The 14316-nt window shown below is 37.4% G+C and overlaps 2 protein-coding genes across 3 annotated transcripts; both read right to left on the bottom strand.

Annotated features, from left to right (window-relative positions):
* Window positions 1–2483: 2483 nt before the first annotated feature.
* LOC119502861 (cytochrome c oxidase subunit 6B1-like) lies at window positions 2484–4775 on the bottom strand. Of its 2 annotated transcripts, none has more exons than XM_037794120.1 (4): window positions 4619–4775; window positions 3752–3875; window positions 2844–2944; window positions 2484–2637 (listed from the first exon to the last, which is right to left on the bottom strand). In XM_037794120.1, exons 2-4 carry the CDS (start codon window positions 3855–3857, stop codon window positions 2584–2586), a joined length of 261 nt encoding a protein of 86 aa, XP_037650048.1. In that variant the 5' UTR covers window positions 3858–3875; window positions 4619–4775; the 3' UTR covers window positions 2484–2583. The 2 variants fall into 2 exon arrangements, with proteins under 2 accessions (XP_037650048.1, XP_037650049.1); XM_037794121.1 differs by lacking the exon at window positions 4619–4775 and adding an exon at window positions 4058–4214.
* Window positions 4776–5451: 676 nt separating this feature from the next.
* LOC119502860 (C-type lectin domain family 6 member A-like) lies at window positions 5452–13617 on the bottom strand. The gene is made up of 6 exons (XM_037794119.1): window positions 13438–13617; window positions 12595–12684; window positions 11139–11303; window positions 8995–9146; window positions 7151–7248; window positions 5452–5896 (listed from the first exon to the last, which is right to left on the bottom strand). The coding sequence occupies exons 1-6, from the start codon at window positions 13553–13555 to the stop codon at window positions 5743–5745; spliced, it is 777 nt and encodes a 258-aa protein (XP_037650047.1). The 5' UTR covers window positions 13556–13617; the 3' UTR covers window positions 5452–5742.
* Window positions 13618–14316: the final 699 nt, after the last annotated feature.

Raw genomic sequence — 14316 nt, 5'->3', positions numbered from 1 at the left:
CAGTGAAAAGAGCATAATGAGGACTTTTACTTTTGATACTTTACGTATACATTGCTCAGTGGCGGCTGGTGGAATTTTTTCTAGGTAGGGCTGTGCCACATCCAATCAATTTCAGCAAACGTCCTGGTATGATTTAATGCAAAAAAGTAAAGGTATCAAAAACACATTACTACTTTTCAGTTAAATCATTCTTATAGTTATTAATTATTCAAATAATCAACAATTGTTTTATTCCAACAGGAGCAGTAAAGAATGCTTAGAAAAACACAACAGTATAACATGTACTCAGTGGTGGAAAGTAACTAAGTACATTTACTCAAGTACTGTACTTAAGTACAATTTTGAGGTACCTGTACTTTACTTGAGTATTTCCGTGTTCTGATACTTTCTACTTCTACTCCACTACATCTCAGAGGGAAATATTGTACTTTTTACTCCACTACATTGATTTAATAATTTTACAGATTCAGATTATTAATACAAAATATAATCAACGAATAAATGATGTATTATTATAGATTAAACTACCCAGCAATATATAAAGTAATTATAATGAGCTCCACCTTTACCAGCTGCAACATTAAAGTGATGAACACATTAATACATCAATAAGTACAATCCAATAATATATATTATTCTGCATAATGTGTACTTTTATGTTTGGTACTTTAAAGCAGCAGTAGGTGAGATTGGAGCAAATATGATTAAAAAAGGTTATTTTTATAAAACGGTCACTATATCGTGACAGTAGTACATGAAACAGGTAACCTGAAAAAAATCATGTTCCTCTGTGTCCTCCGGTGCTCCTAACGGCATCTGCAAGATTTCACAGACCGGAGGAAAACAAGCAATAAGAGCTGATCTGAGGTCTGCTGTCCAGCTGCTGTCTATGAGAGCCGGCTGTCAATCACTCGTGAACTCCGACTGAACGGTCAAACTAGGCAGCGCTGATCAAATATGAATCAATATTCTGTTACGTTAATGTCTATTTCTCTCCTCAGATGTTCTCAGAATCATCTTGTAGTGCACGGTTTAGCTGTAAAATGAGAAAGTTTGTGGCCATTGTGAAATCTGTTGAAGGAACGCCAAGTTCCGGGGACATGTCCAGAGCACAGCCAATAGGAACGCTCTCTCAATGAAATTACCTGTGATTGGTCAAAGTCTCCCGTCACGGGCTAGATGTTCTTAAGCCTGACGTCAGCAGTAGCTCGCTTGGGGGCGATAAAATAATAGCCCCTCTCGTATCAGATTTGAGGACGCTGATTGGCTAAATTTAAAGTAATTCGTTCAGAGCTTGAATCAGCTATTGGCTAAGCTGCTACACAGACCCGCCTGCTGGGGGCGATTTCTCCATCGCCACAGAGCTGAATTAATCGATTAGTTGTCAACTATTAAATTATTCATCAACTATTGTGATAATGGTTTGATCGCTTTCAGTCATTTTTTAAGACAAGAAGTCTAAATTCTCTGATTACAGCTTCTGAAATGTGAATATTTTCTGGTTTCTTTCCTCCTCTCTGACAGTAAACTGAATATCTTTGAGTTGTGGACAAAAAAAGACATTTGAGGACATCATCTTGGGCTTTGGGAAACACTGATCCACATTTTCTGACATTTTATAGACCAAACAACTGATTAATGGTTACAGCCCTATACGCAATATTGACACTTTATTAGTCCATATTGTAATTTTACTGGTGTTACTTCTTTCTACTCTGTATGTACGATGTCCATTTCATAAATTTGACCTTATGCAAACGGACGGTTTAAGAATAAAGGGTTTAGCATGTTGTACGTATTGTGAAGCCCTCTGATACAACTTTGTGATTTTAAGCTATATATATAAAATTAATTTGCTTTAACTTTTATGCCCATGTTTGCCATCTTCCATTTCATAGTTTTGGTTTATAAAAAGCAAAATGTGTCTACATTCTCCTTACTTTTCTCGACAAATTTACATTTCCACATTAACATCAAAGAAACAGATCCAAGAAACAAGCCAAAAAGGAAAAGTTAGTTATTTCTCCTTACCTGTACACCAGGCTGATACCGCTCCTACTTTACCATTTCATAAACAACTTGGTTTATTCAACTCTATCCCATAAATGTCAGGATGTGTTTTCCATCTTGTTGGGCTGCCAGTGTGAACAGAAGTGGTCTTGACTACTTGCTAATTAAAGACAACATTAATATTTAATATCTGACCATTTAAATAAACTGAGGAGACCCCAGGGTCTCCTCAGTGACAGCAGTGTAGCATTTAATAGGCCCCAGGGCCTATTAAATGCTACACTGCTGTCACTTTTCAAAAGAAAAGCCCCTGAAGAGCTACCTCGTGTTTGTAATAGATTTAATGCACATATTCAAGACTCTAATTTTCTTATTTTTTTGGTATTTCATGTCCGAGGATGATGTCCAGGGACTCCACACTAGTTTGAGTTGGGAATCAATATCAGATATAAAGCAGGAAAACTACAGCCAGGTTCACAGTAACATTATATCATTTATTTATTCACTTCTGTACAGAAAGAGCAGATGCTTCACATTAAGATACTAAGATAAGGACAAAAGGAATGTGTCCGTTCAGATCTTTCCGGCGAAATTTCCCGCCTCCAACTGCTCGTCCCATTTCTGAACCTGCAGGAGAGAGTGCGAGAAAAGCTCAAAACAAGACCAAGATATCACGCTCAAGATAAAGATGGGAAATTAATACCTGACACCTAACACTTCAACAGTTTCTAATATGCAGCGGATCAAATTGAATAAGAGCCATTTGTATAGTTATGGTTGATCCCAGCAGTTGTTAAATGATGAAAACAGTCAGTATGAAAGGTGGAACGTACCCAGCTCATGGGGCAGAGGCTCTTGTAGACCCTCTGGTACCACTCGCAGGGAGTCGTGTCCTGGTCTTTGGCAGACAGAGCTTTGTTACATCTGTGGAAATCTGCAGAAAACACAGAGCGGAAGAAGAAATGTCAATAAACAGCCAGCAGCTAATCGGACTGAGCCATTAATCTGCCACAGTTTTAAAGTCCAAAGAATCAACACTTTCCGTAACTTAAATACAGTCGCTATGACAATTAAATTCCATATGAAAGAAACTTATTACATGAGGATAAAATGATGGCAAATGGACTTGCATTTATATAGCGCTTTTCTAGTCTGCCGACACTACATGTTAGCATTCACCCATTCACACACACATGTAGAGGCTGCTATGGTGCCAACTTTGCCCATCAGGATCTAATCTAAATACTCATTCACACACCGATAGCTATGCCTTCGGGAGCAATTTGGAGTTAAGTGTCTTGCTCAAGGACACATCAACATGTGACCCAGGGCAGCCGGGGATCGAACCACCGACCTTCCGATTGGTGGACAACCTGCTCTACCCTCCGAGCCACAGCCGCCCTTTATGCATGAAATAAAGCTGAAATACAGCCACTACCAGATCTTCAAAACAGAGCTGTGAAAATAATCGTCCTCCCGATAAAATAAAGACAAACAAACAATGCCTCCGAGGTAGATATGACCTGCGTCCATCTTTACCTGCTTTGGTTAACAGTTCAGGTTGGATTCAGCATGAGAGGAAACAAGACAACTGGCCAGTATTGGTGTGACACAAGGAAACATTCAGATCAATTCTACATCAGTAAACACGGCATGAAGAAACCTGAAGAAATACCACCTGAGGGACAACACACTAATCTCTAAGACATAGACAGTTAAGTAAAGTGGTTGTCTGGTTTACCCAGATAGTTCTGGAAACAGTTGCGGGTCTGGTTGGTGTTGGGGAAGCGGGCATCGAACGGAGCCGTCCTGTAGTTCTTGATCTTCTCATCGATCTGGTCAGACATCTTCAAGCTGCTGGATTTCTGCAGAGGAACCAACAGGGTGTGAGCCACTCTAAAACTGATATCACACTGACAGCACACAGTAGAAAGACAGTGGAGCGACCACATTGACTAAACAGAGCAGAAAGACAGTGGGTCTGCAGTACAAGAGAGGACATTTCTATTCCCAAAACACAGTGTCCATGGCAGTGGATAGCACTCACCACTTGGTAAACTTGATCATTTCTTCGGTTTAAGCCCGTCTTGGTAACTGTGGTTAGTGCCGAATTTACCCGAAGACTCTTTTAACCAGTAAGATACCTCCAATAGCGCTCTACCAGGTATGTTTTAGCACTAACGCAGGATATATTCAAAAACACAGCTTTTTCCAAATGGAGTTCGGCACATCACGGATGCTAACAACTGATCATGGAACGTTCTAATGCAATCTGGAGCATGTTTTGCTAACGTTAGCCAGGATTATTCAGTGACAGCTAACGATCAGCTGTTTGTGAAGGATGACATTAATGCTAGCTCAAAATGACCTATTATTGAACTTCACAACAATAGTTCTATAGTTATATATATATAATAATAGTTAGGAGTAGAAGGCAGTTTACTGACGTTAACCTGCAGAGATCACTAGAGGTCCATTAAGGTGAAGCCTGCTGGACACTTTGAACATCTAACCTGTTTTCCAGAGATAAACGAATACATGACAAAGATGAATCCATTTCAAAGCGAGTATTAGCGACGTGCTGCTGGAGCAGAAACACTTTGATTACCTTCCAGAGAGACTCCGCTGTAATGTCAACGCTCAGTGCATGGATGGATCTCAAGAAGACTCACTGTCCTCTGCTCTGAAGGGCTGCTCTCTCGCAGTGCATGTCGGGAAACAGGAAATAGGGTTGACGTACTGTTTGAAGATGCAGCACCGCCACCTAGTGGACACTCTGAGGAGGTACACCTGCAGACCGGAAACAGCAGCCAAGGATGCTACAATACACACAAGCTACTGACAAGCTATGCTTCTGATTCTTCTTATGACGATGAATGGAGCTTCATGCTAACACAACATGGTCAATACACCACATTCAAATGCAGCATAAACATATGTCATACACCACCTCATCCGCTTCAATATTGGACGTTTCACTTTATTCTTGACCTTGAAAATAGTCTGACAGAAAATGTTTAATGCAAGGTCCACTAATTTAATAAACAAATAATACATGTTTTATATTGAATTAAATGTGGTTAAAAGCTCCGGGAAAAGCTAGTAAGTGGACATAGTGTTGACATTGTTTGTGCTTATATATATTGTGTAATGTCATACATCACTTCACCACTTCAATTGCTTGTATGTTATTTTGAATACATTCAGATTTAAAGATTTTTTTTGCATTGTTTGATTTAGTTTTGTTGTACCTCTATTAATATTATTGTTACTTTTACTAATTTAAAATGGTAATTATTGAGGATTTGAGTTGGGGAAAACCAAATTACCTGATGATTTAATGAAATATGAATGATCCTTTGTGGAGTTTGATTCCTGCTAAAAACAAACAACAACAGCCAAACAAAAGAAAAACAAACAAATAAATAAAACAAATAATTATTTTAGTGAGTTTTGTATTTTATTATTATTAATATTAGAATAGCTCATACATTTAAAACAACCGCACATAATGCTTATATCAGCTGTTTCTGAAGTGTTTCTTACTAATCTGGTTTTGTCTTGCTTCATTGTTATTAGTTTAGTTTCCTTTCTTCTCCTCCTTTCTTGTCTCCTTTCTTTCGGTCTCCTCTCCTCTCCTCCCCCCTCTCTACTCTCCTCTCCTCTCCTCTCTCCCCTCCTCTCCCCTCCTCTCCTCTGGTCTCCTGGTCTCCTCTCCTCTCTCCTCTCCTCTCACTGTAGAGCAGCTCGTCTCCTCTCACAGATGCTCCTTAACAGGTTGGAGCACCTGTAGGTGAACCAGCTCTTCCTGTAGTCGTCTCCTGGGGGGAGTCGACCACACAGCTCCCCCCCGCTGTCTGTTTTATCGGGCTCACTCTCCCAAAACCTGCAGGGAGATGCAGGAGGAAAAAAACACTATAATCTTTAATCTGTTACCATGGCAACCGCTACTCCTCCATAGGAAAATACATCATAAAATTAAAACAGTCGCCCACTTTCTTTCAATCCCCTCCCCTCAAGGCAAACGGAATCACAGTATATGCAGCGTGAGAGGATACTGTTAATTTCTAAATTCATCATTAAAATAGAAGGAAAAAGTTTACCAGGAAAAACATCTTAGCTGCCTTTTAAATTAAATACAGTACATAATATAAAAACAAACACACTGAATAAAAATCATTGTCAACATTACATTTTCTTTTAACTAATTATGCACAATAAATTCTTATTTCAAGACACTTTTCCTTGCTGTTGCTTCATATTTTGACCTCCTCATTGTGTATTTTATTGTTATTTTTTTCCTTCAAGGTCGACTAATTTGTAAACTTTGCTTTCCCAGTTTTTATTAAAAAATATATTATTTTTAAAAATACATATTATATTAGTTTTACAATAGAAACTAAAAAAATTAAAATATATATATTAATGTTTTTTTTTTAAATATTTAAATCATGAGGAAAGTTTGTTGTAGACCTGATTTTTAGCTTTCTAATATTTATTCTTTGTTTTAGACAAAGACACAGACAAAATACACATAACAAACATAACAATATGATGACATGACAATATAACCATACAAAATTCAAAAAAATGAAGACAACAAAAAAAAACACTTAGATCAAAGGAAAAATAAATAAATAAATAAATAAATAAATAAATAACGAGAGACATAAATAAAATTAATAGGATCCCTTCAGTAATTCAAATAATTAGGTTGACAGGTAGTGCGTATTTAATATTTTATGTAAAATAATAATATGTGTGCTACATTTTGGTGCATATGTTTCCAAAAGAAATTGGTTTCGCTATGTATTTTTTAGGAAACTTAAATTCAGATTAGTTCTTGATACAACAGAATAATTGTATTTATTATCTGGGGACAATTTTCATCCAGAAATCCCCCAACATAATGTTTAAATATAAAATAAATGTTGAGGGCCTTTTTAGTATTGGTAATAAACATTTGAATATCATCACATGGAATCACTCATCTCTAGTTTCCCTACTCGTCTGTCCTCACCAACATGTGACCAACCTCTCCAGCTACAGGAATAGAGACCAGCCGCTGGTGGCCCGTCACCTCAGGAGCCCCGTTTGTCCCCGTTCGACCCTCCTCCTCTTCCTGCATGTCATCACTCACCCTGGTCCCTTCTCCACCGGGGAGCCGTCACTCCTCCTGAGGCCCAGCCAGTACGAATCTCCCTGGCTCAGACTCTGGGCCTTTTGCCACAGAAACACCTGAGAAACACATCAGAAAATATTTTAAATCCTTCCCCCCCCATCACATCTTAACAACAAGGACATAAACTGTGTTACATATACAGTAAAACAGTGAAAGACAAAACCTGAGGTGACCTCAAGCTGCGACTGCTCATACAGATGTCTCCATATTTCATAGTGGTCTTAAATCTATTCTTAACTTCTCTCTCTGATGGGGTGTGTGTGTGTGTATGTGTGTGTGTGTGCACATTGAAGTGTGTGTCCTAGCAGCTGATATTTCAGGGGAAGCATCTCAAATGTTTACAAGTTGACAGACGCAGAATATATCATCAATGAAGTTCCATGTAAGACACATTAATACCAAGAAAAGAAGTTTCCAGCGATGTTATGTGTAATATGATGGAATATAAACACACTTACAATTAACTTAACCCTTTAATATCCTCCCTAAGAGGAAAGCCATGGAAAAATGTTCTCATTTTTGATGTCCTTGGGGCAATAATAATAACAACAATCAAGGTTTTCTTTTTCTTTTTAAACCCCTCTACCAAATGGTTGAGATTTCGCTTCATGGTAAAATAAAAATACAAACCATGTATTATTATTATGCTAGTAATAGGTTAATATATCAACATATGTCAATGTGTTACCATGAAATTAGTAGTATTACCAGTACTAGTATTATTTCCATGTATTTATTCTAGATATTTACCATATTTACAGTAGGCTACTTTGAAAACATCTCAGAAATGGTGAAAAATCCTACTGATATATAAGATTTTCATCAAATATATAATGGAATAACATTAAAATATATGATATTAACAAATTATTTTAGCAACTATGAATGTTTCTTATGTTTTTTTATTTAATAACACATTTTAATTTATTATCTTTGCATTACTACTAAATTCAACCGTTTGGTAGAGCATGTTTTTAGACAGTATAAAATCATACTTATTAAATTATTTCTACATATATATAATGGAATAACATTAAATGTATCATATTAACAACAATGAATGATCAGAATGTTTCTTTATTTAGTAAAAAATAGTACATTTTACTACGTCATTAGCTTTACTAGCTTTACCATAAAAGGACAACTGGACTGTTTAGTAGAGCATGTTTTTAGATCATTATTTGACCCTTGTTAGACAGTAAAGCTTCTGAAATCTACAGAATCCGACATACCAATTTATGTGAAGGTATATTGTACATCGATATGCATGTTTCCATATTATTATTTGCACGCTAGGTATTGTTATGTACATGCACAATATACCATGAATCAATTTAGGTTTAATTGTTTGGGAACTATATCTGTATATGTATACATGTTCTTTTCTGTCTGTATGAACTAATAAAAAGTTGTTCATAAAAAAGTAAAGCTTCTGAAACGACAATATGTCAAAAGAATATGTCAACCTTTGAAAATGTGACCAAACAGAGTCCTCATGTCTGAAGTGACGTTTTTGTTGCTAACTTCCTGTTAGGAGGCGGACTAAAAAGGCATGCTATTTAAAGACACAGCGACATCTAGTGGATGTCTTTAGCATAACATAAACCGAGTGGTAGAAATGCTCAATCAGGGTGAGTTCAACACATTTTTCAATAAGATGACTCAACATGTGCTCTACCAAACAGTCAAGCAGAACATCAGATGAAATATGTAATGAAAATGAATGTTTAATGAATATATAAAAGTAGAAAATGAGACAGATCAGAAGCAGAAACAGTGTGTGTGTGTGTGTGTTTATTCACCTGCTCCTCCTCTGTCCTGACCGTGGCCACAGCGGCCCCCAGTGCCATGCAGCGGTACTGGCTGCTGATCCAGTCGGCTCTGTCCTGACTGAACAGGAAACATTTCTCTCCCTGAGGCGTCCAGCCGGCTGGACATGGGCTGCACACCCTCTCTGTGTTAGGAAAGACGGATGAAATAACACATCCTTAGAGTGAGTTTTAATCTGCTTCAAGTTCCAAATGACCTTTCCACAACAGAAATGCCAAGAATGGGTCAATTTCCAGCTGTTAAAACATCCTCATATGACTGTTTCTTGCTCTTCTCACAAAATCATAAAGTACAGTAACAGTTTTGTTAAATTTAAAAGTGCAAAAACTGTCATAATACATCAAAACAACACTACATTCATGTTCAAATGATTTCCAATGAATAACAAGTTGGTTAATGTGTATGTTTGATTGAAATAAACTGCTGTGCATTATGCAGAATTGTGACAATCATGCAAAAATGTTGTTTAATGTATGTATACAGGTTACATCATTATTTCAGATAAAACTGTATTTTAGGAATAAAAAAGGTTGCTCAATCCATGATGTCCACTACAGAGGGTGGTTATGTGAGAGAGAGTGAATTCCTGTTATCTGAATCCACAATGACACAGCTGACAGGGTCGTGCTTGAGCTGTTTGGGGTTTGTGTATTTTTGCAAATCACTATGCAAATCAGAGCTGCTGGGCTGACATGGTTTTCTGCAAATAATTCCTCGTGTTTAATCTGCACAGAAAAGTCAACATTGACCAAAAATATCAAACTGATTGTCAGTTGTGGTCATTTTTACAGAACTCTCTCTCTTTCTTTCTTTGATGCAGTGAAAAAGATCTAAACCAAGTAGTTGACAAGGTGAAACAGATGGGATCCATTGTAAAGACAGTGTTAAAGTAGATCTATGGAAAGGAATTTTTATTTATTTAAATGTTGGCCAAGTTAAAGGTTAACTTCAGTATTTTTCAACCTGGACCCTATTTTTCCATGTTTTTGTGTCTAACTGACTAATAGGGACAAGAACTTCTGAAACTGGTCCAGTATTGATGAAGAACACTGTAGAAGACAGCTGCTTGCGGTCTGCAATGTAATCCTATTGGGGCAAGCTGACACCGTCATTTACGTCCACTAAAAGTGCTGTTTTTTCATGACAGGCTCTGATTGTTATTATAAGTGTCTGACAACATTATGGAAAGAGACTCGCTCAAGGAGAAGTCTCGTTGTGAAATCTGTTGGAATAGTGGAACACATCCATGGTGGAAACACGAGAGTTTGTTATGTTGGAGTACAGAAAGTGTAGCTTAGTGTTATCTAAAACATTCTCAATGTCATGGCTGAATATTTAGATGATTTCCACATTGGAGATGAGCTCTTTGAATTCGATGGCCGCCTGTATTTATTGGAGCCACAGTATATTCAGATTTCACAACGAGACTTGTCCTTGAGCGGGACTCGGACACAATGACACACAGACTGGATCAAGAGAAAGGTCAGAAAAATGTTTTATTTCTCAGTAGGCTCCTTTCCATAATGTTGTCAGACACTTAGAATAGCAATCTGAGCCTGTCAGTGGCTAAAACAACCACTTTTAGTGGACGTAATGTTACATTGACACTGCTCACTTGCCCACGCAGCTCATTTTGCAGCTAACTTGACCAGCAGGTTGAAAAATGACTATGTTATAATGCCATCAACGCCAAACACCAAAACTAGCATACATTTTTGTGCAAAAGTACATTTAACTTGCAGATATTTTAATCATGTAAAGTTAAAATTTAACAAAAAAGTATTCAGTGGAGTTTTCCTGAGAGTCAGTTGCACACATTCACACCTGGAAGCAGCCACTAGGGGGTCTTGTCATGAGATGAAGATATAAAAGGCAACACAATGCAAACTCGCTGCTGTGGTCAGAAAGGAGCTTCTATCATATTGGTAACTGACAGGTTGCTATCTGCACATTTAACTAAGTGTCAGTGCTATCTTAACATTGGTCTTTACCTAATGAGCTTTATTTATAAGCATTATATTAATGCTTAGCCCTCATTGACAATATGCATTCCTTTTGAAGAAGTGAGGACCAGACAAAAGTGTCCTCCCTCCCGACATCTAAATCTTGCACTTACCACCGGTGGTGGAGTTGCTGACTGGGCAGTACTGGTTCAGAGCTGGATACTGGGAGAACAGGAGGCGGTATGACTGGTTGAGCTTCTCCAGTCTGTGTGTCAGATCCTTCAGTTTGGTTTCCTGCAGGGTTGACTGTGACTGGAACACCATGGTGATCTGAACCACTGTGATATCAAACACACACACACACACACCAGAAAGACAGAGAATTACATACACAATGTCCCATCACCTGTTGCCATGGATACGGGATAATAAAAGGATGTGTCGGGGAGAAAACAAAAGCAGACTGACAAAAAATAAAAAGATGATTCAGAAGAACCATAAAGAGTTAATCCTCTCTGTAAACCTTCAAATGAAGACATTCAGTCTAAAATAAGACGTGAAAAGAACGACGTCTTCATTTCTGACCAAAAGGACAGCTGCTGGCACCACTCTAAAGAATATTCTGTATTTTTTAAAGCAAACATTGAGACATTATCAGATGTTTTAGTTTTTGAAATATGCACCATTTCCAAGAAATCTAAAGAAAAGACCAAAACAAACAATGATGCGATCCGACAAATAAATATTGTCTGGTTAATCAAAAACTATTAAAAACACATCAGTGAGCCTCACTGTGTCACTGGGTATCATGTTCCTTCATCACCATGAACACACACTATAGTTTATTCTGACTCAATCCCACACACACTGTCCTGCTGCCACTAATGCTCACTAGAGAACCACATGTGGATTCATTCGCCTCTGAAAATTGTTCCCAAACAAACGCACTATTTCCCCTGTTTGAGTGATTAAAACCTAAAAACTACAGTTTAGGAAATAAAACAATATACTACAGATTTGGGATTTACATCCACAGTATGAACCAGTGGGCTTTGGCGCTGAGAGCCACAGGATTTATTGTTTTATTGTCAGGATTTATATCCTAGAATTTACTATAAATGTAAATTTAAAATCTTGTATTCTATTAATGAAATTCTTCTGTATATTTGACTTGTCGATGTATGCATTTTAAAGTACAGCTCATTGAGTGTACCTGTAATTAAATGGGCCTTGCCTTGAAATTCCTTTATTATTACGAGGTTGCCCCCTCTTATAATCGGTCCTTTTGGTTTTAGTCGACTGAGATTTCTTTAGTGGATTAGTCATTTTTTATGCTTTTTTTCATGCTGAATAACTTATTTCTAAGAAACCTATGATCACATCTCTGGTAAACAGCAGGTTTAAAGTGGTGCTTTTGTGTGATTCTTTGTGGAGAAACTCAGTTTTACAGATCTGTCGACTAAATCAACTAATCGATTAGTTGATAATATGAGTGTTGACTAAGAATTTCTTTGGTCGAGGACATCCGTAATTATTACTGACTCAAAAATGAGCATGAATAGTAAAAACGTGCACCTGTTTCCACAGACGGGTCAGTATTAAAAAGTCAGACTATCATGAAATACTCACAGCAGAGAGTCTGGAGCAGAGTGATGAAGACGAGCAGAAAGCAGAGCAGAGAGAAGTAATGAGCCAGCTGTCTGTCCCGACTCAACCAGCCTGAGAGACAACAAGACAAACATTTCAACTTTACATAGACGGTTCATTCAGCAGCTGTTGACTTGTTACAATACTGAACATTTCCATAAAGCCTATATCAGTCCAACAGTAAATCTTTATGAGACTAGGTGCTGTTGCATGACTGTACTCTACTTGTATTGGATTGCATGAGGTTGTGCACGTGTAACTGATACACTGGCACATTGTACTTTCCCACTTACCTCTACTGGAATCCAGCCATGCTGATAGTTTCAGTTTTATTTGCTCGCAGCGAGGTTTGTAGATTATTGTAAGTAACTGGGATATTGTTTCTGGAGAGAAACATTTTAAAATGTAACTATAATGCTTTAAACACAACTAATAAAATTAACTTTAATTGTAGAGAAAGTGGCACACTCGGAACCTCAGCAAATAAAGCTGAACACTGTCTGCATCACTGGGGATAAGTGAATTTTTTTTGTATTATTTGCTATTATTATAGCTATTATTGTTGTTTGAAACAGAAGCGAAACTAATCAGTGCATCCTCAAAGCAGAAAGAGCAGCTCATTAATAAAATCATCAGGTAATAATGAGTAAAACGCTTCTAAAACCCACTGGACAGTCCATGCAAGTAGTTGATTTTAAAGGTGCAGTGTGTAGGATTCTCCTCTTTAATTTCCTGTATTAAGATCATGATTTTATAAAGACTAATTGAAGTTTAAATGCATACATGCGGCTGTAGCAAGAAGAAGAAAAAGAATAAACTAATTACTTTTGTCCGTAACTGTTTCCTGTTGCTGTTCCTCCTCCAGCAGAGCCGATCCATTGCTCACTCCCATGGTTTCATCCAACAGAGTTCCAGCATGAAGCTTTGCTTTTAATAATTGCATTAATGCATAATTATATAATTATTATAAATTAATTAATGCTCTGTGTTAGCTGTTTCTATCCTTTGTTCCCCAAAAGCAGGAAGAAAAGACGAGCCCAGTGTTCCTAATGTAGAATGATATATCTCCTATGAAAATATACGGGCTTCTCTGCAGCCGTATGCAAAGCAGAACTGGGTCTGATAAGAGTTCAGCAGCGGATGGATGGAAGTCACCATCACCATCACCATCACCATCTGTTCTTCATTCTATAGTACTGTAAACTGTTGTGGACTTCTTAAGTGTAATATAGGCATTCACACCTGCACCCTTCCCCAGAGCTGCTCTTTATTTGTGTTTTTAAGGCGAGACACTATACAGGAAAAGCATTTTCATTCACTGGTCAATTTAGAGATTTGGGTCTATTTTGCTTCCATAACACATCTTCTTTCAGACTAGTGGGAAGAATACATCCAAAAATGTGTCTATTTGCATCTGTAGATTTCTCCTCTATTCACCAAAAGTTAACATTAGATGATGCCTCAATTGCATAAATAATCAAAGTAATCAAGTAGGGGAAGTTTCATGTTGATATGTATTAGTTAATTTGTTTTACCCTATTCACCTGTGGTGCCTTCAGACTATATGTCATTTTACAATCCATATCTTTAAAGGCTGTTTTCTCAAAATGAGGTTTAACTCAGACTCTGAGACAGAAATCTCCACTTCAGCAGCACTTACATCCACCAAACTTTCCAGTTTCATTCCTCTCTATATTCTGAAGG

The sequence above is a fragment of the Sebastes umbrosus genome, chromosome 15 (assembly GCF_015220745.1).
Source record: "Sebastes umbrosus isolate fSebUmb1 chromosome 15, fSebUmb1.pri, whole genome shotgun sequence".
Taxonomy (NCBI): Eukaryota; Metazoa; Chordata; class Actinopteri; order Perciformes; family Sebastidae; genus Sebastes; species Sebastes umbrosus.
The sequence above is the reverse complement of the archived record's forward strand: the minus strand, read 5'-3'. Positions and strand labels throughout refer to the sequence as shown.

Bases quoted from the DNA above. Each gene is read 5' to 3' on its own strand.
- LOC119502861 (XM_037794120.1), bottom strand. From the start codon at position 3,857: ATGTCTGACCAGATCGATGAGAAGATCAAGAACTACAGGACGGCTCCG. The intron at 2,945-3,751 runs GTAAACCAGACA...TGTTTTCTGCAG, and splicing joins CTGTTTCCAGAACTATCTGG to ATTTCCACAGATGTAACAAA. The intron at 2,638-2,843 runs GTACGTTCCACC...TCTCTCCTGCAG, and splicing joins GCCTCTGCCCCATGAGCTGG to GTTCAGAAATGGGACGAGCA.
- LOC119502860 (XM_037794119.1), bottom strand. From the start codon at position 13,555: ATGCAATTATTAAAAGCAAAGCTTCATGCTGGAACTCTGTTGGATGAA. The intron at 12,685-13,437 runs GTAATTAGTTTA...GTTGTCTCTCAG, and splicing joins GGAAACAGTTACGGACAAAA to GCTGGTTGAGTCGGGACAGA. The intron at 11,304-12,594 runs GTGAGTATTTCA...TTGATATCACAG, and splicing joins TCTGCTCCAGACTCTCTGCT to TGGTTCAGATCACCATGGTG.